This window comes from Lagopus muta, chromosome 5, assembly GCF_023343835.1.
Source record: "Lagopus muta isolate bLagMut1 chromosome 5, bLagMut1 primary, whole genome shotgun sequence".
Lineage (NCBI taxonomy): Eukaryota > Metazoa > Chordata > Aves > Galliformes > Phasianidae > Lagopus > Lagopus muta.
In genome coordinates, this window is record NC_064437.1 from 143,635 (window position 1) to 168,200 (window position 24,566).

Here is a 24,566-nt window from a genome sequence, read left to right on the forward strand (position 1 = left end):
TTCATTGTCTTATTTTGTGCTCGCAATTATCAGTGGCAAGAAAATCAGACGGATGTTCAGCAAGCTCACTTCTATCTAAATCGTGTATTGAAATCAGGTCTATGGTGCATGTTCTTTCATAGGATATGTCATAGATAGGCTGGAGAGGGAAATGACTGGTTTTTGGACAGAAATTATACATTCTGAAAGCTAGTTTCCACATTTCAAATATGATGCTTATATAATGCAATTTTAAAATAATTGGATTCAGTTATAGAATGGTTTGGGTTGGAAGGGATCTTTAAGATCATTGCCTCCCATTAGACCAGGTTGCTCCAAGTCCCATCCAGCCTGGGACTTTTGTCTGAAGTGACCTTTGTTTGGCACCACAGATGTGTGTGATAGAGAAGATTCTCACACTTGTCTTGCTTTTTGTTTCTGTCTCTTATCTCTGTATCTCTGCAGCGGGCTGTTCATTGCAATGATAGTGAGCCTGCTCTTCCTTGTGCTGTTGAGGTTCACAGCTGGGGTTCTCTTCTGGATTTTCATATTTGGTGTGATTGGAATTATAGGCTATGGTAAGTGTAATCTAGCTTGTGAGGCTGTTTTTCCTTACGCTTGGGCAAGGAAAGTCAGTAATTATATAAATTTTACAACAGGGGGAAGTAATGTATGGTTTTGGACATGGTTCATAGTGAAGGGCTTAAATGGCAGCAAAACTTAGTAAAAATTCAGCTCTGCTGTCACAACAGCCGATATATTTACATGAATTATCTACCCGTGGTGCACTTTCTATTCATTTGTACTGATATTTCTTTTTATATATGTTATTTCATAGTCTACTGGTCTCACAGTAATGCATTTACAACACTTGGCTTGTAGAAGATTATTTAAAAAAAACCTTGTCTTCGCAGTCTTCAGAAATACACGTTTTATATTGATTGCTTTTTAAAAGGCATCTGGCACTGCTACTGGGAGTATGATCATCTCAAAGGCATACCTGGATCTGACCTCACTGTTTACGACATTGGATTCCAGACAGACTTCCGCGTGTACCTACAACTGAGGCAGACGTGGCTAGCATTTAGTAAGTGCCCTTTAAAACTGGTATCACTTAATGGATATTCAGGAAAATGAATCAGTGTCTTGTTACAGTGTCTGCCTTCTAAACGTCCCTCAGAGAGGTAAGAAGAATTCTTTTTCTTTGTATTGTATTAAATATCTGTTTTTTGCAAGGAAGATAGTATATTTGGAAAAAAAGATGGTGCAATTACACTGCTGATGGCAGTGAAAAACATACTTGTGTATTACACTTCTCGTATGTTCTGTCTTCATAATGAGCAAGAAGAAGTTAGTCCTGATGAAGTTGCGAAAGGGCATTTTTCTCTCCCAATCCACTTATTCTCTCTGAGAGCCCCAGAGATAAGATTAATAACGGCACATCTTGGTAGAACTCCTTATGATCAGGTCATTGAAGAACTTGGTAGAGCTCACTATGATCAGGTTTTTTTGGAATCTGCTCTAAGACTGTGGAATGACCCTTCACAAATTAGATTAGCTTTGTTTTCAGGAGTGCTTCATTGCCTTCTCTTACAGGAGCATGTGCACATATATTTAGAACAAAATTCTACTGGAGTAAGAGAGCTTGCAGCATGCACATCTCCCCGGGGAAGAAGGGACAGAAGAGAGAACAAATGTGTGGAAGATATAAATTCCACTGCTGTTACTGCTCTACTAACAGGCGTGCAGATTCTTTAGCTGGAATGATGAATGGAATACAATCTAGATAAAACTCTTCTTCTCCCTATGAGTAGCTGAACTAATAGAATGGTAGTGTCGAGGTTAATCTCCTCTCTCTGTTTTGTGGATTGTCAAGATCGTGAGGCATCTCTTTATGCATTTATTGAGGCAAATACTTCTAGTATGCTATCTCTGGAGGATCTTATGTCATTATGTCTCCAACCTCTTGTAGTTCTCCTATCTCTTGTCCTGCCTGACTCTTAGCAGCTAGTATGGAGTCTATCTGGAGGTCAATGTCACTTCCAGATTAGTGAACTGAGGTGGTCAGGAATTAAATTATTTCACCCAGCAAAGCAGTTTAAATATCCTTGAAGAAAATGTGGGCCTTCTCAGTCCTAGTCTAGAGCTCATCATGTATTAACATTGCTTTCTTTTTTGTTTTACAATGGGACAAGTCTCATTAACTTAAAAGAACTGAAATGAAATGAGAAGTGAAACCTGATAATCTTTTATTTCATGGAAACCTGTATCGAAATAGATACTGAAATGCACGTAACAAAAACTTTGCTCTGAGCACCACAGTGATTATTTGCCAACTGCAGTTCTCACAGCCACAGGGCTGGTTTAGATGTCATCTAGCTCTTTAAACCACCCAAACTTACAGATGTGTCTCAGAGTCAGAGGAGATGTGTTTCAGGACACAGACTACCCAACATGCAGTCCAGGTTTATTTTTTTTCTTTTTACTGTAAAAGTAGGTTTTGAACTGACATAAATAGAAATTAGACTGAAGCAGACTCTTTGAACCAGATCTAGTTAATGACTCAAACATTGCTAACAGAAGAAACGTTCTGGGACATGCCACTCTGCTTTCAGAACTCAGAGGCAGTTTGTAAGATTCCAGCAGCATGACTGGAAGCTGCAAATAATTTGCCCAAGTGTTCTATCCTAGCCTCTTTTTTTTTCTTTTTGATTTTCTTTTTTTTTTCTAGTGTGAAATGAAAGAAGCTCCTACCAAGTTAATACACAAACAAAACTAATGATTTAAGTGCATTTAAATGCTAGGACAATATGCGTCACAAAAACATGCTCTACATGAAAAAATTAACTCATCTTTTTATTTTATTGCATCTAGATGCTGCAAACTAGTAGCAGTAAAGCATTAACTTGGAAAATGCTTGTTTATGAAAAATATAATTTGCTAAGGATAAACCGTTTTTAAGGTTAAATGTTGCAGTCATGTTGAAGTGGATGATTATCTTTGCCTTGGGATGCTATCTTCCATTTTTCCTCTAAAACTAGAAATGCTAATGGGTGCTACATTCTGACTAATTCCCTACATGTAGAATTGCCCTGTGCTGCCACACAGAAAGCTGTGACGTGAAATTGGCAATTAGCAGCAGTGACACGAAAGGAGATCTGCTTTAGCAGAGAAGCTCATGGAATTCATGAGCAGTAGTGTAAAATAGAAGACGAGATGAAAAAAGCAATTTGCAAAGGCAGTGTGTTCGTTTGATTCTTGACAAATTTGATCTTTTTTTGTTGTTGTCACCTACAGTGATATTACTTTGTGTTGTTGAGATCATAATCATATTGATGCTGATCTTCCTAAGAAATAGGATCCGGATTGCTATTGCACTGTTAAAGGAAGGTAGTAGGTATGTTTGTCTGACTTTAAAATCTTTTAAAATTTATTAAAATGATCTCTAGGGTATAATCTTCTTGAGCTTCATCTTGTACTGCAATGTTGGGAGTGAATGTGCAATACTGGATTTGTTGAGAATAATGGATAGTATATGGAATGTTCATTCTCTGTTGGTGAGATTTTGCTTTCTGTTTTGCAATAGGATGTTTCTTATCTCAGTTCCTTGCCTTAGGAGTACATACACGGTGGTACTATGTGTTCTCAGTGTAAAAGGGTGCATCGGTTGAAATGCTGAGTGTGGTACAGTATTAATAGGAGCCTGGGAACCTATATTTGCCAACCTTGCTCTGTCACTGATTGTCTCCAAAGTGCCATACTGGTGGTGGAGTGTTACAGTGGCTGTTATTCTGGAAAGACTGGATTCTTTGGCTTCAGTGGAACTTCTAAGTGGACAAGAATGAATCTGAAGAGACTTCTGTGACCAGACATTGTAAAATGGCTCAGCCCAAGACACTTCTTTTCAACTCTGAGCAAAGGGAAAGCAGAGCAGGATGTGTTAGCTGAAAGGCCGGGAGATTTCATTTTGCATTTCCTGAAATCTGCATAGACTTTGTTTGCAATGTTGCTGTTTCATACAGCGCCTAGGCTTAGTTCTTTTAAAACTGGTTATAAAAGGGGAAAAGGGCTTGAAAAATCAGACCCTTGGATTTCATTACAGGTAGGCCTACGCTCTGACTGACAACTACTGAAAACATCTTCCTTGGCAGCAGAGCTCTGTTACTAGAGCTCATAAACTTAGCTCTGAGTGCATCTGTGTGCGCTTTCTGCCCCCCCTATTGGCACTATGGTCCTCAGGAATCAGAATTTGGGATTTTTGTGATTAAGAAATGCTGAAGCTTTGCATTCAGTCACGTGCTCATTTCTTTCTTATGTCATTGTACAAGTAGGGCATAGCAGTTAAAATGGGCAGAACTAAATTATACTTATCAGTTTCTCAGGAATGCTTTTAACTGTCTATAACAATTTCTTCATAGCCATGACAGTTACAAGGATTTCAGAAATGTTATAAACTTTCTGCTGAGAAGTAGCACCATTCTACACTTTTTCAGCAGCATGGTCACTGGAGGGCAATGGTTTTGCTCTCATGCAGAACACAAGGTGCACTCTGTAATTACTGTAACTGACCGTGCAGTTTATTCAGGAGGAAAAAGAATATATTTTTTTAATGACTGGAAATCAAATTATGTTTTTCAATACCTTTTAACTATTCTCTTAAAAGTATAACGATTACAATACTAATAATTGACTTGAAATCCAAAGTAGGAGACAGTTAGCAGTTTTTTTGCATAAGTCTGTGGTTTTAATAGTAACTAACAGAGCTGCCATTAACTACTGAACAATACAGCACTGAACTTCTGCTAATACCTAGTGATTATTTCTCAGACAGCATAAAGCTATGTCCTCCTTTGTGACTCTTAATGTACTTCTGTATTTAAAGACTCAGACCTTGGCATGTACCTCTTGAGTGCATGAAACAGCTCTATTGCATTCCCCCACAGCATTTTCTGGTTTGGCAGCAAAAGCTGAGTAAATTTGTCACCTTTTATGTTCTGAAAACTGCCTCCTCTAGAACAAATGGATCTGAAGTACCACCTGTCATACAAGAAAAATGACTGGCTGTAGGGACTAATAGGCTTGTGATAAGCTTATGGAGTCAGTGAAAGAAGATTTGAAGGAGTGGAAATAGGTGTGCAAGTGTAAAATTAACCAGTCTGTAAGCTTAAGTGAACAAAAAATGTGTTCTGCAGTATCGCATCCAGTGTCTCATGCCCAGCTGAAGGCATTTGTCTGTGGAACACCACATTACCCAGAGGGACTGCATCCATTAACTCCCAGAAAAGCAATAGCATCTGCTGTGCTCATTCTAGCCTCAGGAAGTGTTGGTAGATTACTAGTCTCTAACAGGCCTGATGTAAAAAGGGGCTCAAGGGCTCAACAGTGCAAGGCTTACTGTTCTTCAGCAAACTTCAGCTCTCCTATGGCACATGCACAGGAAGGTGTCAGAATGTCCTGGAATTCTGAAGACAAGCTGAATGCCTACCCAAACAAGCTAATACTTAAGCCGGGAAAGGGGCTGTGAACAAAGTCCTCAAATACAAAGTAGTAAGGAGTGATTTCAGGCTATGCTGGGTCTGAAGAGAAGGCATAGGATCTGAGCAGCATGGGATGTGGCAGTAGAGGGTAATGTCTTCAGATGTCTGCAGCCCAGAAAGGGCAGGATCAGTGAAGCAGAAGTGAAGAAAGAGAAAGTAGAAGACAGGCTTGAACGTGGCAAATAGATGACTTCAACTGGTGCCAATGAAGTGGAGTGGTAGAAATGCTGAAGTAAAGATGTGAACACAGTGCCTGCAGAGTTCTGAGGTCCTAGCTCCAGATTATGCTACCACCATCAACAAGTAGCTCAAACTAAAAAGGGTTATATTAGGAGCTGATAAAAAGCGTGTTTCTTAAATTGTTGTAACTTACTGATGTATTTTATTTCTTTTACAGGGCTATTGGCTATATAATGTCTACGTTGTTCTACCCAATTGTCACCTTCATACTCATTGCAATTTGCATTTCCTACTGGGCTGTGACAGCTGTGTATCCTTCTGCCTGTATACCTCTGTGGATAGTGTTTTTCTGCTCTAAAAGAGAAGATCGTGCTCTGTGATATCACCTAACCAAGCCAGTATCAAGAAGCCTATTTAGTCACCTGTCAGTTGCTGCATTGATGCAAGATTGTTTCTCACTGCATAGTTGGGTGCAATGTATAGTTTGGACAGTGGTCTTAATTTCTGCCAAGGCAGTAAGGATCATGTAAGGCCTTGTGTACTACTTAAGGTTGACTTTAACAGTTGAAAAAAAGTCCTCAGCAAAGAAGGAATATGGCATTTAATGTGCTGCTTGCTCTACAGGCCCATGGTCTCTTAGCTGGGGAATTTCCAAGTGGTCTTTATTCAGAGAAGTGTAGGAGAGGAATGAGAACTTACAGTGCATGGAGTTCTCTCAGCCACCACTGTTTGTTCCTGGAAAAGCAGGGATTTGACAAGGTATTGGAAACAGGAGCATTGCTTTTTGAAAACAAAGTTTTCTTCTTTCGCATACCACAATGTTCAGACGTGGTTGTTCAGGACAATGTGAATTTATCCTTGTGCTGTGTCTACTTTCATCAAAGCAGAGTAGTCAAAGAACCACTGCATAAACGGCCTTGCCATAGTAGGTGTGCAGGAGAGACTGAGGCTACCTTCAAGGTCATTGCAGAATCACACTCATAGAATTGCAGGGGTTGGAAGGAACCTCAAGAGATCATTGAGTCCAACCACTGAGTCCAACCCCCTGCTAAGCAGATACCCTACAGTGGGTTGCACAGGTGGGCGTCCAGATGGGTACTGAATATCTCCTGAGAAGGGGACTCCACTGCCTCTCTGGGCAGCCTCTTCCAGTGCTCCTTCATCCTTACTGAAAAGAATTTCTTCTGCATGTTAGTATGGAACTCCCTGTGTTGAAGTTTTAGGCCATTACTCCTTGTCCTATCCCTATGCACCACCAAGAAGAGCCTGGCCTCATCCATTTGCTTCCCACCTCTCTTTAGGTAATTACAAACATGTCAGATCCCCCTCTTAGTCTTCTTTTCCCCAGGCTGAACAGACCCGGGTCACCCAGCCTTTCCTTGTGGCGGAGATGCTCCAGATCCTGTCTCATCTTTGTGGCCCTCTGCTGAATCCATTTTAGGAGATCCTTGTCTTTTTTAAGCTGGGGAGCCCAGAACTGTACTTAGTGTTCCAAATGTGGCCTCACCAGGGCAGAGTAGAGGGGGAGGATCACCTCCCTTGACTTGCTGGCCATGCTCTTTTTAATGCACTCCAGGATACCGTTGGCCTTCTTGGCCAGAGGGGCACACTGTTGGCTCATGGCCGACCTGTTGCCCCCCAGCAGGCCTAGCTCCTCTCCAGCAGGTCAGCCCCTACACTTCCTCTTGCCCATTCTGGCCAGGCTTTATAGTTCAGAGATAGAGGTTGACTTAGTTCTCTGAGTAATGAGAATATTCTGTCATGTTTTTCAGACCCTTGTGTACATATCTGCATAGCAAAAATAATGTTCCTATTATCTACACAGGCTCTTTAATACCAGTTGTTCCCCACTGCAGAGTCTTAAGTTGCTCAAAGCCTAGTTCTGTGATTCCTCCTTAAAACACTTCATTAAGTTTTCTAGCTACATCAGGAGAACCTGTGTATAAAGTAATGGCTAATCAAACACTCTGCAAGTATGCAAACCTGACTTGTGACCCAGAGGTAAGTGTAACTAGTGTTTACCTTTAGTAAAAATTACACTAATTGCATTTCTTAATTGCTATTAAATGCAATGCTAGGAAACATGCATATTTTAAAAGAATTATTCTTTATGTTAAATCTGCAACTAGTATACTTCAGATAACACTCCTTTGTTCAGAGCAGTTTACAAACATAAACTAATTTTTCTTCTAAACTGTGCTATAAGGCAGGTGGATATTAGTGGTTCTATTTTACAGGGTGAGAAAGAGAGAAAAATACAGATTTATTTGGAAAGTTGTTTTTGAATTTGTAAAGTTTCTATTTCATTGTCTTTGCTTCATTTCATTTCAAATGAGTGATTTACCCAAGGTGCTGATTTGGTCTACTGTTTTCAAATAAATAGTATGTACCTGGGTGTGTTTTCCTTAATGAAACCATAGCAATGTATGTATCTTAAAAGGATACTCCTGAAATTCAAATTCCATTCATTTTTGTTTCAGGCAAGTGATCAACAGCCCTTTTTGCTAACTACATTAAAGTCAAGCTTTTGCATAAGACATTAGCATAAATCCTGAAGTATGTAGAAAGCTCATGTACTATTGGAACGCAGTGCTGGATAAGTTAAGGAAACATCAAGCAGAATTATACGATGCTGTATTGCCACTGACCTAGAGATACTCTATACAGAATTCACTGTGTTGTTTCTTTTTCTTTCTATGCAGACATTTAATACAACCAATGTAACAAAATTATGCCCAGGTGCTCAATGTACATTTGCTTTTTATGGAGGAGAAAGCCTGTACCATAAGTACATCTTCATCTTTCAGTTAGCCAATGCCTTTGTCTTTCTGTGGCTGGTAAACTTTGCAATTGCACTGGGTCAGTGTACCCTTGCTGGTGCCTTTGCCTCTTACTACTGGGCTTCTCGAAAACCAGCTGACATTCCACTGTGGCCGCTCTTCTCTTCATTTGGACGGGCAATACGGTAAGACTGTGAAGCTCTGTGTGAGCCTTGTAACTTATTCAACAAGTGCTCTTTTTAAAGTTAAGGAAGCCAGATGGAGAATATAAACTGAAAATGATTAGCCAGGAAGTGTATTCTTTAGGGGGATCATGAATCCAGTAGCCCAGCAGGGCAAGGCAGCTGTATCTTGATGCTGCGAGGTCCAGCCTTGCAAAAGCTGAGCAGCTATTCCCAGTAGGCGCACACACCCAAATGCATGTATGCAGCACACACATACACAGCCGGCCATGCAGGTTGACCTGCACATGCACAGAGTGTTTGCATGAACACCAACATCCCTAGTGGCATCAGCCTGTTCCCCTCTACGGAGTCCCTTACTGATCAGTTTGAAGGTTTGCTGGTGTATGTAACTCCCGCCATCCCCTACACTTTTATCCAATTTTATGAATATATAATTGTACATGCACACAGATGTTTAAGGCGCATGTCCCGCCAGTAGCCTTAGACACTTGTTAGTGCAGTAGCTGGTGCTTGGATCCCCAAACGCCCCAGTTACTCGCAGCTGGATGTACGAATCCCTGAGGCTCACAGCCCTGCTCCAGTTGTTCCTACAGTCCTTTCCTCACTGACAGGCAGACAGACAAACACACACGCTCGTACGCACACATACCTCTCAGTAACCCTTGGACATCTGTCTCTGGCAGTTTTCAGAACCCCTGGTTCCTCCAGCAGCCTCTTTCTCCAGGTGCCTTGCTCCTGGAGGCAAATACACAAAAAGGTCTCAGCCGATCGCAGATGCTACAATCTCTCCAGCAGTTGACCAGGACCCTCAGGTCCCTCTAGTAGCCAGCTCATCCTGTAGTTTCAGCTTTAGGGAAATATGCACATACTTGGCTCCCAAGCTACCTAAGCTACTCACCAGCTAATTAACCTTAATATCTGCTGACAGTCACACTCACATACTCTCATTTGCTCCAATTACTGGCACCACAGTTGCACAGGCACTCTAACCTGTGGTCTTAGTTGAGCTTCTGGCATGCAGGTCCCTCACTAAGAAAAATAGCTGGAGGTGGAATTTAATAAGATAGGTCAGACTGTGCTGATCAAATGCAGTGCATGGCCAGAGAACTTTGCTGACCTGTAGCTATTTATATGCAGCTGGCCCTTTTTGTACCTACCTGTATCCCTCATTTTTAACCATGCTTGTTCCTCAAGCTTGATTCCTCCCTTCATTTGCCTTTAATTCCTCCCCTAAGCATCTCATAATTCTCTTCCCTTGCAACCCAGAATGTGTCCAGTACCCCAAGTCATTAACACTCTCCAGTCTGAAAGGTGCTCAAGAAGTCAATTCTTGTTGACTTACCTTGATGGGCTTTACATCTGAGCTAAGGGACTGATGGCTCTCTTGGGGTTGGCTGTCCTTTCCTCTGAGTGCCTCCTTTGGGATCCCCCTGAAGTTGTGCCTCTGTGCTTGCAGAGGTGAGCTTTTGGTAGGACAATCCTTCTGCTGTTACGAGTGTGGGTGAAGCAAGACAGAGCATTGTTCAGGATGTGCATCCCACTATTTTTGCTCTGTGTTGTGTCCCGTGCCCTAACTACTGTCATTATAGGCTTAGTTCTTCTCATTAAAAGCATGATGCTTCCTGTCAGCTCAGAGGATGCACTGAGTCAATAAGTGCATAGCTGACTAATAGAAAGTAAGGAATAGGCACATTTTAAAAACCTGGGTATAGGATTAGTGAGCTCATAATAATCTTTTGATACTCAGAGCCTCTCTTGACTTGATGAGATAACTGGCTGACAGTTCGGCTTACAGCTAGGTTGCTGTAATTACATCTCCTATGCATACTCTGCCCAGACTAGGGCTGACTTTATTCTGAAAGTTATGTCTTCTCCAGCACTGCTCAAAGGGTTGTGCTGACAGGGAATGCGTGTTCGGTGCCACTGTGATTAAGATAAAGTTTTGACAGAACTAACTAATGTGAATGCAACCATCAAATAGCATTTATTTTGTTTTAGATACCATACTGGTTCACTGGCATTTGGAGCCTTAATTCTTGCAATTGTCCAGCTGATCAGAGTAATACTGGAGTACTTGGATCACAAACTGAAAGGTGGGATTTATGAATCGGCACTGGGTTATTAAAAGCTCCTTTGGTAAATTATTTCCTTCCGTTCTCCAGATGATTTTTCAGAAATGAAAAGAGATGACTTCCACATTAGCACTAGCCATTGCAGTTCTATTTGACAGCCATGGAATTTGTGATGATTTGCTGAAATTGAGTGAGTTGGATCTTCAATGTGGAGTTCACGTGGGGCATGAATCTCATCTAGCTGAAAGCTATTGAGCTAAATTTGGTTAGGAAGCAGAGTCTGTACCCAGGAGAAAAGAAGAACATTTCTACTTTCGCCACAGTTTTAAGATTTTCTTCTCAACATGTTTCTGTTTTCTGGAGACTGTTCCTAAGTTCCGTCTATGATGTGCTTTCTCCTTTTTTCAGGTACACAGAACTCCTTCACTAGATTTCTACTCTGCTGCCTCAAATGCTGTTTCTGGTGTTTGGAAAGATTCTTAAAATTTATAAACAGAAATGCCTACATCATGGTATGTGCTGTCTTTGCATGTGGTCTGCCCTGTGTGAGACACTAAAATACCCTAGCAGCTACTAGTTGGTAAACAGCCAGCAGTACTAGAATCTGCTGAATAAATAAAGTGATTTGTGGGAGTTTTCAGGAAGTGCATGTGGTGCTACAATGGAAAAGTAAGGGTTTTTTTTCTTCTTCTAAGTTCTTTCCTTTTCTTGCCTGTCCTTGTCCTTTCTCCCTGCCCTACAAAGGAAGTGGAAGGGAATGGCAGCACTGGTTAATTTCCCCCTGTGATTCAGCAGCAGGAGTCCTACTTCAACAGGAACGCAGACTTGTTTTTTACTGCGTGTTGATGTGACACTTCTGCTTGGAGGCAGTGTTTGAATAAGGAAGTCAGGAGGTGTGTGGTGTCTGTATTTGTCTAGGAAGACAAAAGCACAAATTCTATTAGCAGCAGCAGTGATGTTACTCTAAAATAAATCCTGTTATTTTGGCTTCTGAAAGAGAAATCCCAGATTGTCATCTGAATAAATAGATTATGTATTTCACCTGAGGATGTTCTGACTTGAAATAATTTAAGTGATTGAATGCTAGTCGCAGGCATTATCTCAAAGTAAGTGGGACTAAGAGGTCCATTTTGACCCATGTTGTTGTTTTTGAACATCCTGTTTACAGCTGGCAAACTGGCTGCACTCCAGAAGAGCTCTCTAAACACTACCCGCTTTGTAGACGTTATTCCAGAAAGATGAAATGGTTTTGTTCCTCTGTAACTTCAGTGGCCATACTTCATGCTGACGTAAATCCACTGACTTTGATACTGATATTGCTGATTTCTTCTTGAGACAGTCAGGTCCAAGTCATTATCTAAGTGGCTTAACTCACTTCTGCTCTTCAAGCACCTGTTCCTTTTCCACCTAAGAATTATGAGATGCTTAGGGGAGGATATGAATCTCACGTGGGTAGCTAGCAAGGAGAAGAATCCCTCAGTAAGAAGCATTTTTTGCTGTCTTTGGAAAACTAAGTTGTGCCCTTTCAGATCTGTGAGGGTAGCATGCTCAAAGTCAGCTGATTGGAAGAGAGATGAATGGTGCTGTGCCGCACACTGGCGGGAAGCGCCGTGAGGTGGCTGGGAGAAGCGCTGTGTTCACGGAGCGTTCCCGGGCCGTGCGCTAGGGGGAGCTGTGCGTTACGGGAGCGTGATCCTCAGTGCAGGGGCGCCCTGATCTTTTGGAGTCCTTACCAGCGCTGTTGTTTTGCAGATTGCCATATATGGTAAAAACTTCTGCACCTCGGCAAAGGAGGCATTCTTTCTGCTCATGAGAAATGTGGTGAGGTAAGGGGCCGTCTCCAGTCCTTGGAAATGTCGGTGTTTGCTGCTGTTGCTCTGTGAAGACACACTTCCTTCCTCTTCCACCTCCGCTCCGACCATTAACGGATCTGTCTAGGGACATGGCCATCACTTCTAGTAGCCAGTTTGTAAAAGGGAGCTGTCTGGCATAGTAACCTATGCAAATTTGATCTAATGTAACTGTTCCGTTTAGGTTGCTCTTTTAGAATCCTAAGCACATACTAGATTGTAATTCTGCCTGTAAGTAACTGATGGAAGCCCTATGTGAGAAGATCTGTGCATAAAAAGCAATGGGATGATCATGGAATCATAGAATGACTGGGGTTGGGAGGGAGCCTAAAGCCCATCCAGTGCATATCATCCTGTTGCTGTGCTGGAAGGCCACAGTGAGGTCTCCCCAGAGCCGCCTTTTCTCCAGGCTGAAGCATGCCTATCTCCCTCAGCTTGTCTCCGGGAGAGGTGCTCCAGCCCTCTGAGCACCCTCGTGTCCCTGCTTTGGACCTGCTCAAACAGCTCAGAAAGTAGTTTATGTTATTTAGTGAAGGACTGGGAGGAAGAGAGGAATTGAAGGGGATGTTGAAAGAGAGCGAAATGGAACCAGTGCTTAAAATAGAGGAGGAATGGACTGGACATGGGAAAATGGAATACATCCACTCTGTTACCCTGCATTAATATCAGAACAGTGGTGCTGTGTCTGTATCAGGTACTGCCTCTGCAGGAGGAAAAAGAAGGTGCCTTTGTTTCCTCTCAGAACTACCACCTCACTGTCCTTTGTGCTTCTGCTCTTAATAGGAGTAATGGCTAAAATGCAGACATTCAGTTTTATTGTTTTGTTTATTTTGTGTGTTTTCAGTTCTTGATCTCCCGTGGGCTAATAATGATTTCTTCTCTTTAATATTTGTTAATGCTCATCCATCGTGGCAGTCAGTACAGTATATTACCATATGCACAGCTGTCAGTGCTGGCATGAGGCTGATGATGCGAAGCTCGTTTTCCATGCTGTTATTTACCTGCAGTTTCTGATAAGACAGGCTGGCAGGATTTCAAGCAGAAGGTGGCAGCTGTTGCTTTCAGTGAAGTCTGCAGACTTACTGTTTTTCTGTCTGCCTGCCTTCATTCGTTCATCAGTGACTGTCCCCCTGCTTTGAGAGCTCCTACCTTCAGTGTTACCATGTATCTTAAAATAGTGATGTGGATTTGGCATGTCATGGAGTCACGAAATGTGGCCAGATGGGACCAAGAGAGAAGAGAACCTACCAACAGTCTGCATAAACTTTGCTTTTTGTTGTGGTGTTTATTTTGCCTCTTTGGGGCTAGCTTGTCTGTGACCCTAGCGGAAAGTTTGAAACAAGGATATTTTGACACTTTTTAAATTTTTTTTATTTCTGTTTTTTTTTTTTTACCAAGGGCAATAGGCAGTCTGCAGGCCTAATTCACTGGGCCTGCCTTGTCAAGGCCTAATTCAGCAAGGTGCTCGGGTTGTTTTTGTGTTTTGGGTTGTTTTTTGCCTCGTTGGATTAGGCTGTAATGAAGTTCGTCTCAGTGCTGCTTTTGTTACATTGTCAGTCTGTGAAACCAGCTTTTGTCAGTAGGTGTAATGAAGAAGAACACAAATTGAAGGTTTGTGATAACTATGTATCCTTTGTCCTTTGCTGAACAGAGTTGCAGTTCTGGACAAAGTCACAGACTTTCTTTTATTCCTGGGGAAAATTCTCGTAGCTGGTGGTGTAGGTAAGATGACTGATTTTTTTCCAAATTCCTATTTACTGTTACCTACAAGTGTGCCTCCCATGTTCATGTATGCTTACTTAGCAGTTAAGAGGTTCTCTTTGGTCTGACTATTGAATTATTATTTTTTTTTCTTTTTCCCCCTCTTTATTCCCTGTGTGGTTGTACAGCATCTTTTCTGTAATTGCTTTTGTTAGGCTGGCAGGTGTTGCTAATGGAAGGACTTCTGCAGCCAAAGCATTGCAGCTGGATCAAACCAAATTCATACCCCATAGATCAGCCATAATCCATTGAGCTGTTCTGAGCTGTTCTGTTCTAAATCTACTGTTGTGTACTTCACTAGCACTGCCATTTCTTTTTATTTTATTGTGAAATAGTTAAGAATTTCTTCGAGCAATAGAATCTAAAGCTGGATTTTGCTGACTGCTTTTATTTTAGGAAAAAAAATCCACCCACTCATCTTTGTTATTATCCCGCATTATTGTCTTCATTATTATTCATCATCATTTTGAAATTAAATCCAGTAAAGTGGTGAAATAAAACAACTGTTTGAAGTCTTCCTGGACCTATGAATACCGTTATGGTAACTGATGCATGTACATCTCTCTTCTGTTCAGAATACAGATCCAGGAGATAATTAGGATGGAGAAATGTATTATTCACAGTCTCTTGTATAAACCAGCCTTGGGCCTACTGTATGTTGCTCTTGTCACATCCCTCCTTTAGGTGTTCAGAAATCAGGTACCCAAGAATTGCTAATCTTTTGTGCTTCTTGCAGGTGTTCTCGCGTTCTTCTTCTTCACACAGAGAATACCAGTCTTTGCCCAGGAAGCACCAGCACTAAACTACTACTGGGTACCATTGTTGGTAAGGCAACTGTCTAACCCCCTGAACACAGAAGGCAGTTTGAGGTGTTCAGATTAGTCAGGGTGCGTTCTGGTAACAGCTGCTGTCGTGCTCTTCAGTGAGGAGTGATCTGTTATATTCCGCTCCTCTGGGTTGCTCAGACAGAAGTCACACTGCAGTAACTCTGCACCTTCTGGGGAAAAAGGGTTACAGGTTTTCTTTGCTCAGGCTTCCCAAACAGCAAAGGCTGATGGTGAAGCACCAGTGACACTGTGGCTTCTAATGGAAAAAGTCTGTGATGTCCCTTTTCTTGCTACAGAGCAGCCCATGTGGACTGTGAAACAACTCTAGGATGAGTGATTCTTTAGATTACTGTCTTCTGAAGGAGCTCAGAATGTGCTTACAGATATTCTCCATGGAGGTTGAAATGGCTTCAGTTTGACAGCTGAAAAACTGGTGGCTACTGCATGCAGTGTCTTGAATGTCTAATCCCTTTCCACAACATCAGTAGCATCTGATAGAATTAAGGAGATGCAATTAAATCTTCCAAAACTTGCTCAGCAGAGTAGGCATCTGACTTGTGTTAACATCGCCACATTGGTGTCGAGCTAACATTTGGGGTTTTATTGTGGTTTGTCTTTTGTAGACTGTCATTATTGGCTCCTACCTAGTGGCACACGGGTTCTTCAGTGTCTATGCAATGTGTGTTGATACACTTTTCCTCTGCTTTTGTAAGTACTGAGTTTTCTTTCATTAATACCTGCGAGTCACAGGAGGAGTACAAAGGCACCTTTTCTGTTCCTTACAGAATTCTGTTCACGTGCTTGGAGATTGAGTGAGGAAAAGTATTACTTTGCTTTTCAGACTCACTCTTCGATGCATGGTTGTGTGCAGAAGTGTGTCTCAGTCTTAAAGAGAAGGGAGTTGCAGCTCACATGGATATCTGGCTTTTCTTCTTCAGATGTTCTTTAACTATTGCGAACTTCACTGAGTGAAGGCTGAAATAAAATGAGCAACACTCTGTGCAGCCCTGTCATTCTGAGGCCATACCATTGGTTCTTCTCAGCATGTGTTGCAGAGTGTTTTATGCAAAAGACAAAATATAGTAGGAATTTCCTTCTTTTCTCATGACTGATTATCCCTGTACATTTGAAAGATCTCTGTTTTATGTGTGAGATAATACCAGGCTAGTGTAAAACAATAGGGGGTTCTTAAAAGAGCTTATGGACATGCAGTTAGTATGCCCTAAGACATTTTGTCAGCGCTAAAGGCACAAGCAGATATCCACCTAACACTACTAATAATCATCCAGTAAATAAGTTAAAGTGAAAACAAGCACGTAAATGGTTACTCAAGTTAAGAATATTAACTTGAGTTATAGTTAAGAAGTTGAGAATAAAATGCAAATTAATCAAACTGATAAAGTTTAGGAAGTTGGTTGGCACACTCAAAACTATCAGATTTTCATTTTAGTTTACCCCAGAGGCCTACAGTTAATTTATATGTGCAGTACATGCTGTCATGTCACGACATGCTGTCGTGAAGATTTGCGTTCTCTGACATCTGTGGCCGTTCCATGCAACTAGTGCTTTCTGTTTGGCTTTGCAGAAGCAGCTGCCTGCCTTTGCAAGGCTGCAGTTGCAGTAACCCTTCTCCACTGCACACTCTTTCCAGACTGCCCCTCAGTGTGAGATTGTTCACCTGTCTGTGCGAGGCATTAACGCTGGGCTGAACCCAGACCAGTGATGTACACACAACCTTCTGTAGGAAAACAAGGAATACGCCCATCTCGTTACTTTAAATCCATGTTCTGTTTTGCTTCCCATGCTTCCATTTGCTGTCATACAATAGGAAATACTGTAGGATGTTGTGCACTGGCAGCACTAGGTTTTTTGGAGAGCTTCATCTCAAGCAGTGAAAAAGGTCCAGTTGAAAAAAATGCTTAAACCCAAAGCTACCTCTGGTCAAAATGTCGGGCTGCTTTAGAAAAAATGTGGCCACCAGCATTGTGGAGGCATTGTGAGTTCCTGACAACCTCACTTACAGCACCAGAGCAAAGGAGTGGAGAACAAAAGGGATGCGTGGCTGTCACTTTAAAATAATTAGGTGTATGCCTCTGCTTTATGTAAAACAATGTCTGACTTGTGAAAAAAAGTTGTTTTGTGGTGTCCTTCAGCATTTTAACGAGTCAGAACTTTCCCTGAGAGTTTTTAAAATGTTGATTCTTTTGCTCTCTCCCTTCCTCAACTCTCTCTCTTTCTCTCATGTGTGTGTTTTGGTGTGCTGCTGTTTGCTGCTTTGCTGTGTAAATTCAGGTGAAGACCTGGAAAGAAATGATGGATCTACAGCAAAACCCTACTTCATGTCAGCTAGCCTCCACCGAATTCTAGGGAAGAAGGAGCTAAGCCCTAAGAAGGCAATAGGATAACATGCAATAAACCTCAGCATCAAAACAGTGTCACTTTTAAGCAAAATGTGTGTAAATTAGGCACAAGTAAATACTGTAAATGATGCTTCTAGTTAATGGGTGATTCTTTTTTCCTCTTGCTTACATCTTTAAAAAAATCAGCAGCATTGATAATGTTTTATTAGTTTAAAAGCTTAAGCTAACAGCTGTGAAACAAGGCCACATTTTAGTCTATAGAGTGCCTATGGAAAGAAAAAAATGTAAATTTGAAGCTTTTGTAAGTCTATAATAATGTTTTAATAACTTTTTTAACACAAGGTGCTGCCTTAAATGACAGCAGTTTTGATAGCATTTCTTTTTATAAGTGTATATTTGTAAAAGATATTCAGGCAATTTTTTGAAAGCACTAAATGTAACCTAATTAGCCATAAAAAAGATAGTTTGGGAGTCTCTAGTTAACCAGAGATGCTACTAAATCTGTAAATATGGTGCTATGATTGTATTTTTTGTACATGCTGGTTGTCAGCTATTTAAACTGTGATTATACATGCATTAATGGTTCCCTACACTGAAATGTAATACCGTTTTAATCCCGTTGACAAGTGTGTGTTCTAAGAAATGATGGTACGTGTAGTCCTGAAGAAAGCAATCTGAGAAGACTACTCTCTCTGTTGGTGCTGCTTAAAGTGAAGTTTTCTTTGAGTTGTGCTTGAAAGATGATATAATTGAGACAGGATCCTATGGTGCTTCAAAGAGAGATCTGTGGTTCACACAGACGAAGTTCTGTCTGATCCATGTTGGCAAAGATATCATTTCCTAGCTGATGTGTAAAAGACAGATGCTTGTGTTAATATCCCATCTTCAGTGAGTCTTTGTATTCTACATTATGAGGAAGTTGAGCTGCGCTGAGAGGAAAATGGAATGCCATATTTTGTTTTCCTTGCAAGGAAGTTTTGGCTGTATATGTACACGGGACCTCCGCTGCATCTGCCTAGTTCAGAAAGGCTTCTCAGTAGGTACTGCAATGGCAGCGTGGGTTCTGAGATCCAAGGCGTGCACCTCCTGCAGTCTCTGGTCTCTCAGTGGCTTATACAGTAAGATTCAAAAATAAGATATTGGACTGGAGTCTCCTCATGATGCAGCATTAATTAGCTACTGGAAGAAACTCCAAAAGATTTGGTGTCCTCTTTGAGACTCGTTAAGATTGTTGGTTGTTAGAAATTATTATTATTTTTTTTTTTGGAAAAGCATATTAACATTCTGTTCAGGCCTATGAACCTCCCTTTAGTAGAACTGTCACTGGGTCAAGTTACAGCTCTGCTCATAAAAAGTATCTTATACTCTGTCTACAGAGTCCATTACTGCCATGAGCTGAACTAAAAAGGTTCTGAGGCGTGCCATTAGTTTTCACGGATTCCACAGTACTAAATGAGGTATTCCATTGCCACTTTCAGGAGCTGGCATGTGACATACCTCTTCTAAATCCATGGCAGGAATTTGGCCGCTGGAAATACTTTGCTAGCCCAAAGAGTCTCTTGCTATCACAAAGAGAAAGGCAAATTCTTTTCCAAATGATCTGAATTCTTATTTCTGGGGAAAATTTACTGACAACACGTATTCCAAGATGATTTTTGCTCTTTGACTTACGGCTTCAGCTTGTGATCACTTGAATCCCAACAAGGACAGACAGACTATCCTTTATGCAGTAGGCCTGGGGTGAAGCTAATGCACGAGTGTTGTCACCCACCTGCTTGGAGTCATGGCCGTGATGGGGTCGTGGAGTCCTGTGAGTGGAAGTACGAGTAGCAGGATGCTGGTGTGAGTTCTGTGATCCAGCAGGCACCATAGCTCTTCCCCCTGAAGCATAAATGAGTGGTTCTCTTTTGGACTTAGATAATGTAAAATAAAGGCATACAGTTTCCAACTGAACTGGTGACTGGGCACCTTCAGTTTTTGAGAACCTCACTTGAGATACTGTAAACTTGACTTACAGAAAGGGCTGAGAAATATAGCTTCTGAAAACTGACTTATGGTTTCTGTCCTCATCATCTTTCCTTTCTCATCACACGTGTGGCAGTGAATATTGAAACCCCTATTACTCGGATGTCGTCCGAGAGAATTAAGCCAATAACATCATGGGCATATGTCACTGTTAATAGAAATCTCACTTGTCTGCGAGATTTGAGCTTACGGTCCATGCTCTGCTTATTACCATCTTTTAACTACCATGCAATTAGTTTGCAGCTAAAGAAACTGCATTAGGTAATCTGTATGTCGCTACTGGACCCCAGGCTCTTTCTGGGACCTCAACTGAAAAAGCTCATTTCTGAATACGGTGTGCTTTTTTTATCATATGAATGTAACCGTAGGGATTATTAGGAATGAAGTGTAACAGAGTAGTATACAGTTATTTGATTAGAGGACTTTTGTAACAAACCTATGCATTTACTAAAGGAATTTCTAAAAGCGAAAGTTTTAAATTGCATTATTATTTATATACAGTAAATATATATAAATGTTATAAATTGCTCCACTCACTATTTTGTGAAAATAAATTATTTAGAATGTAAGCGATCATCATTTCTGAGAAGAAAACTTAAAAGCCATTTTCTTTATGATATAACTAAGAGAACTGTGAAAATAAAAGCAATACCATATTAATTTTGTCATCAATAAACTGAATAAATAAGTAATAATGATTTAATAGTAACATTGGCTTAAAAAGAATAAACTACTGTTAATAAAATAAGTAGAAATTATTGCAAGTATTTACTTGGAAAACACTCACTTAGGAGTTTTTAGGCTGGTGAGCATGGCCCAGTTAGTCCTGTGGAGCCGTGTCCGGAGATTTGCACCACAGCTTCCAGTGCCAGCGTCTGTGGATCTGGGCATCTGCCTTGTTGCTTGAGTTAGAACCAAATTTGAAGTTCCGTTCTTTGCTGTGGAGTGGAACGTGTGACTGAGTGTAAGGCAGTGAAAGGTTATGTTTTCCTTGATCCTGAGCCAACCAGAGTCAGTGATGAAATTTTCAGTATTTCATGAGGGCAGGGCAGCCCTGCGCGGCGCCGGGCGGTGAGGGGCTGTGCTGCAGGCAATCAGGGACGGCTGGGGACCTGGAAGCCCAGGAGCCCGTGGTGCTGCTGCTGTGTGCGAGGCACCCAGCGGTGCTGGGGGGTTTCTGCCGTCCTGCCCAGCCCCGGGCTGCGCGTTTTTCTGGCCAGTGGAAGAGCTGCAGAAGTGGGATGGCTGTGAAGAAAGGCCCTGTTAAGTGCATCAGACTTCTTTGGAGTTCTTGAACAAGCAGAATGTAGAAGCTAAGAGATACTAGAAAATAGCCAGTATCATATCCATGCAATAAGCTTGCTTTAGTTCTGGTTTAATTCATTGTGTCTCCCTGTGATATATTAATGGATGGCTTTTATTTGCATGTCTTATACCAAAGTTTTAATGTCAAGCCTTCAAATTTTGTAAAGAGAACAAACGAAAAAAGGAACCTCCTCCCTCCAACTCCCCCTCACAAAAAAAAAAAAAAAAAAAAAAAAAAAAAAAAAAAAAAAGTGAAGTGAGATTATTTTCCTTACTGAGGCTTTTTTCCAAGTAGTATCCAGCGGTTGGTTGTTGTGGGTCGGGTGCTGTAAGGATGCTGAGTAGTCCTGCAAACGTCAGTATTTAAACGTATGAAATGTTTCGCTGTTACACATCCTGCAGTAGGCCGGTGCGGTGATTGGCAGCCATAATGTCAGGCTTATCCTGTGGGAGGTCAGTAAGTGTTCTAAAATCGGTTGCCATGGCAGTGACTGTAGGAGACTGTCCTCTGTAACGTGGAACGTCCCTCCGACCAGTCGCTTGTTGCTCAGCCTGGACGCCTGTGCCCTCTGACGAAGTGCCTTACCTGGCTGTTGTTTTACCTGGCTTATATCCTGAAGTTGATTCGCGTCACATAAATGACTCAACGGAAAAGGCTAGCTAGGAGAAGCAGTACTCTCTATTTGAAATTAACTGGTACAGAGCTTAATTGTAGGAAAAAAGTCAGATGTATTTGAATTGCATAATGCAACATGCACAATTTTTCTGTTGCTGTTGTCAGATCATGAGAGCATGCCGTTTGGCCCAGGAGAAAACACATGGCAATTGTGCTGTTGCAAACAATTACATAAAAATGATGTCAGAGCATTCAATTTTCAGCGGTAGACTTCTTTATACCTTCGATTTATGGATAGTGGACTTCCACGTGCGGCCAATTCTGCCTCCCGTGACAGCGTCTGCGAGCACCGTGCCCTATGGCTGCGGGGAGCATTGGGGCACAGCTGGAGTAAAAGCAGCTGGGAAATGCACGTGGTTCTGCCGCAGAGCGTTGGTTGCTCACGAGCGTAAAGTCGTTTCCATTTTAAGACTGATGGTTTGCTATTCTGGAGGTGTTTTATAAACGATTCTAGATTTTTTATCTTTTGATACAGGTGATGATTTTTTGAGGTAATAAGTAATTTGTACTGCGCTGTAATCAAGTGGGAAATACAACTGTTTCTTCATGTTTAGTTAATACTACTAGCACTAATACTGCAGCTGTCTGTTACGTGACGTTACAGAAAGCCCACAGGCATTTGTCCCATATAACAAGGTGTAAGATCACAGAAAGGCTCTGCAAGGACTGAGAAATGGAAATTACTGTCTGTTTCAATAATTATGTGATTGGTAAAGGTGTGTTATTATCGTGCCAAAACCAAGTTAACACGAGCGCATGGCAGCTTGAGCTCTAAAACCTGTTCGCTTCTGCTATGCAGAAATAGGAACGTATTGTTTAAACACCTTTGGTAACTGAAGCGTTTAATATTTAATTCTGTTGTTGCTCACTGTTTTACAGCTCTTGGGGATTGTTCTAATAAAGATTTAGATACAAAGCAGAGTGCGTGTGCTCGTGCAGCGCTGTGCGCGGCCCCGGGCCGGGATGGAGGGCGGGGGGGGCGGCCGCTGTGAGGGGAGCGCGGGCGGGCGGGGCGGGGCGGCGCGCGGCTGCTGCTTAACGGCCGGGAGTGCTGGCGCTGTGGTGGCGGCCCGGGCGCTGGCGGTGCCGTTGTGTTTCTTCGACTGCGTAGGGAACAACCGCGGCTTTTTAGTCGGACCTGTTCGGAAACCTTTTTGCCGGACGAGTTTGTACCAGCCGCAGTCCTGCCCTGTGATTTGGTTTCCGCAGACTCGGCCAAAGCCGTGCTTTCCTCCTGCCCCGTGTTGGCGGGTCGCCGGGCGCTCGGCGCGTGCAGGAGGTGCTGAGGGCTGCAGCTGCGCGGGCGCGTGCCGCGTTCCGTGTCGGCCTTTGCTGTAAGGGGAGGAAGAGGAACAGCATTGCTGCCTGCAGTGCAGTGTTTCCAGGTTGAAGGGAGAAATTAAGTTAAAACAATAATAATTCCTTTGAAAAAGTGCTAAAGTGTTTCAGAGGTGAGGACGAATTTCAGCAGAGGCGGCTCAGCAGCGCTGGAGCTGCTGTGCGGACAAAGGCAGAATTCCATCGGGGTGCCGACAGCCGCAGCAGGCTGCTGTGTGCCGTCGTGCAGCCGAGGGCGCTCTGGCCTCGAGCTGTCGCTGCGATGAAACCACGCAGTAGAGTTTCTGAGTTAACACAAAAACGAAGCGATGCTTGCAGGCATCTGGGCATTGCTGGCACCTTGCAGAGCGGGGCTGTGCTGGCAGGAGGCGTTCGTCTTTCTCTGCAAGTGAGCGAGAACATGGCGACTGGGCAGCAGATTCATGGGTACATAGGAGTTCCTCTCATAGTTGCAGCTTATGTCATTTAAAGCTACGCGTTCGGTGCATAAGGGCTCGCAGCAAGAGATACGGTTGCTTAGAGAGGTAACTGCTGTCAGTTCCAATGGGGCTGTCAGTGGGTCGGTGTTGCGCAGTCCTTGCCAGCCAGAACCTGTGGTGGGTGAGCAGCGGTGCTGGTATGGCACAGCATGCAGCAGTTCTACCCTGCTCTGCTCTACGACTCTCAGAGGGAAAGAGTGAAATGAAGGTGGTCACAAGGCAAATGCTTACGGAGAAGAGAGTGAGTCTGCCCCACGAGTTTGGATGTGCTCAAGTTCAGTTCCAGCTATATAGTAGAAGATGAACTCTAAAAGTCATCCCCTAAAGGACACTGGCTTTTCCTGACCCCAGTTTAGCAGCTGAGCCGACATGGGCAGAGAAGTGAGCCCTGCAGAAAAGGATGACTTCTCTGCTGCTCAGAAGAGGAAAGGACACTGTTGCTTTACAGTAAGTCTACAGTAAGGAAAATGTGCTTATTTTTGGTTAATATTATATCAGATGCAATTTAGTCTGTTAAAGCCACGCTACCATTATCTGAGTTCAGGTGATGATGTATAGCCCTGCAGAACCTGTCAGTGTACTCAGCTGCCAAAAGATGCACTTGTGATATACGCATTATTCTAAGGGAATGTTGGAGAAGGGAGGACTTTTACTATGTGTCTCATATGTACATAGTTACTTTAATTAAATTTGCTTTAACTACATCAGTATCTCCTTTTAACACACATCATCTGTTGGAACACTATATATTTGTAGTTCTTCAGAAAATGTCAGGCTTACTAACAAAATTGTCTTTTGCCTCCTTGAAAGTGTGCTTTCAGACTGACATGTTTTACATCTCACAGACTTTCTTTTCATTCCTATTACCTTTAAATCTACCAACGGCTGCAGGCCATAGAAACTTTAACCTCCATCCAGATGAGTTCAAAATGGAGCCTGGTTTTCTGGAGTGTACCAGGATTCCACTCTTTTCCAGGGATCCTATTTTGCAAAGCTCGTGGTTAGTCTTTCCAGCTGCTGCCTCTCAAGGTTAGCTTCGTACAATGTAGGTTTGGGGTGCCAGCCAGTAACCCGGGTTGCCACTGGGTGGGACACAGCATGGCTTCTTGGTTTCAGGCAGTACTGTTCTGCTGGGGGAAGTGCAGAGCTCTGCTCAGGGCACTTCTGCAATGGCTGCTGCACTGGGAAATGGGAGGAGAAGGCTCCTGGCTG

At 42.4% G+C, this 24,566-nt stretch overlaps 1 protein-coding gene across 1 annotated transcript in view; it reads left to right on the forward strand.

Moving 5' to 3' along the window:
- SLC44A5 (solute carrier family 44 member 5) overlaps window positions 1-22,452 on the forward strand; it is a 58,574-nt gene extending 36,122 nt beyond the window's left edge. The window contains exons 10-22 of the mRNA XM_048947066.1: window positions 445-557; window positions 935-1,066; window positions 3,277-3,376; window positions 5,914-6,006; window positions 7,610-7,697; window positions 8,399-8,661; window positions 10,660-10,754; window positions 11,142-11,245; window positions 12,486-12,559; window positions 14,235-14,305; window positions 15,081-15,169; window positions 15,795-15,879; window positions 17,464-22,452. Of these exons, the coding sequence (XP_048803023.1) occupies window positions 445-557; window positions 935-1,066; window positions 3,277-3,376; window positions 5,914-6,006; window positions 7,610-7,697; window positions 8,399-8,661; window positions 10,660-10,754; window positions 11,142-11,245; window positions 12,486-12,559; window positions 14,235-14,305; window positions 15,081-15,169; window positions 15,795-15,879; window positions 17,464-17,576 (1,420 nt within the window). The 3' untranslated portion in view covers window positions 17,577-22,452. The remainder of the gene's footprint in view (window positions 1-444; window positions 558-934; window positions 1,067-3,276; window positions 3,377-5,913; window positions 6,007-7,609; window positions 7,698-8,398; window positions 8,662-10,659; window positions 10,755-11,141; window positions 11,246-12,485; window positions 12,560-14,234; window positions 14,306-15,080; window positions 15,170-15,794; window positions 15,880-17,463) is intronic.
- Window positions 22,453-24,566: the final 2,114 nt, after the last annotated feature.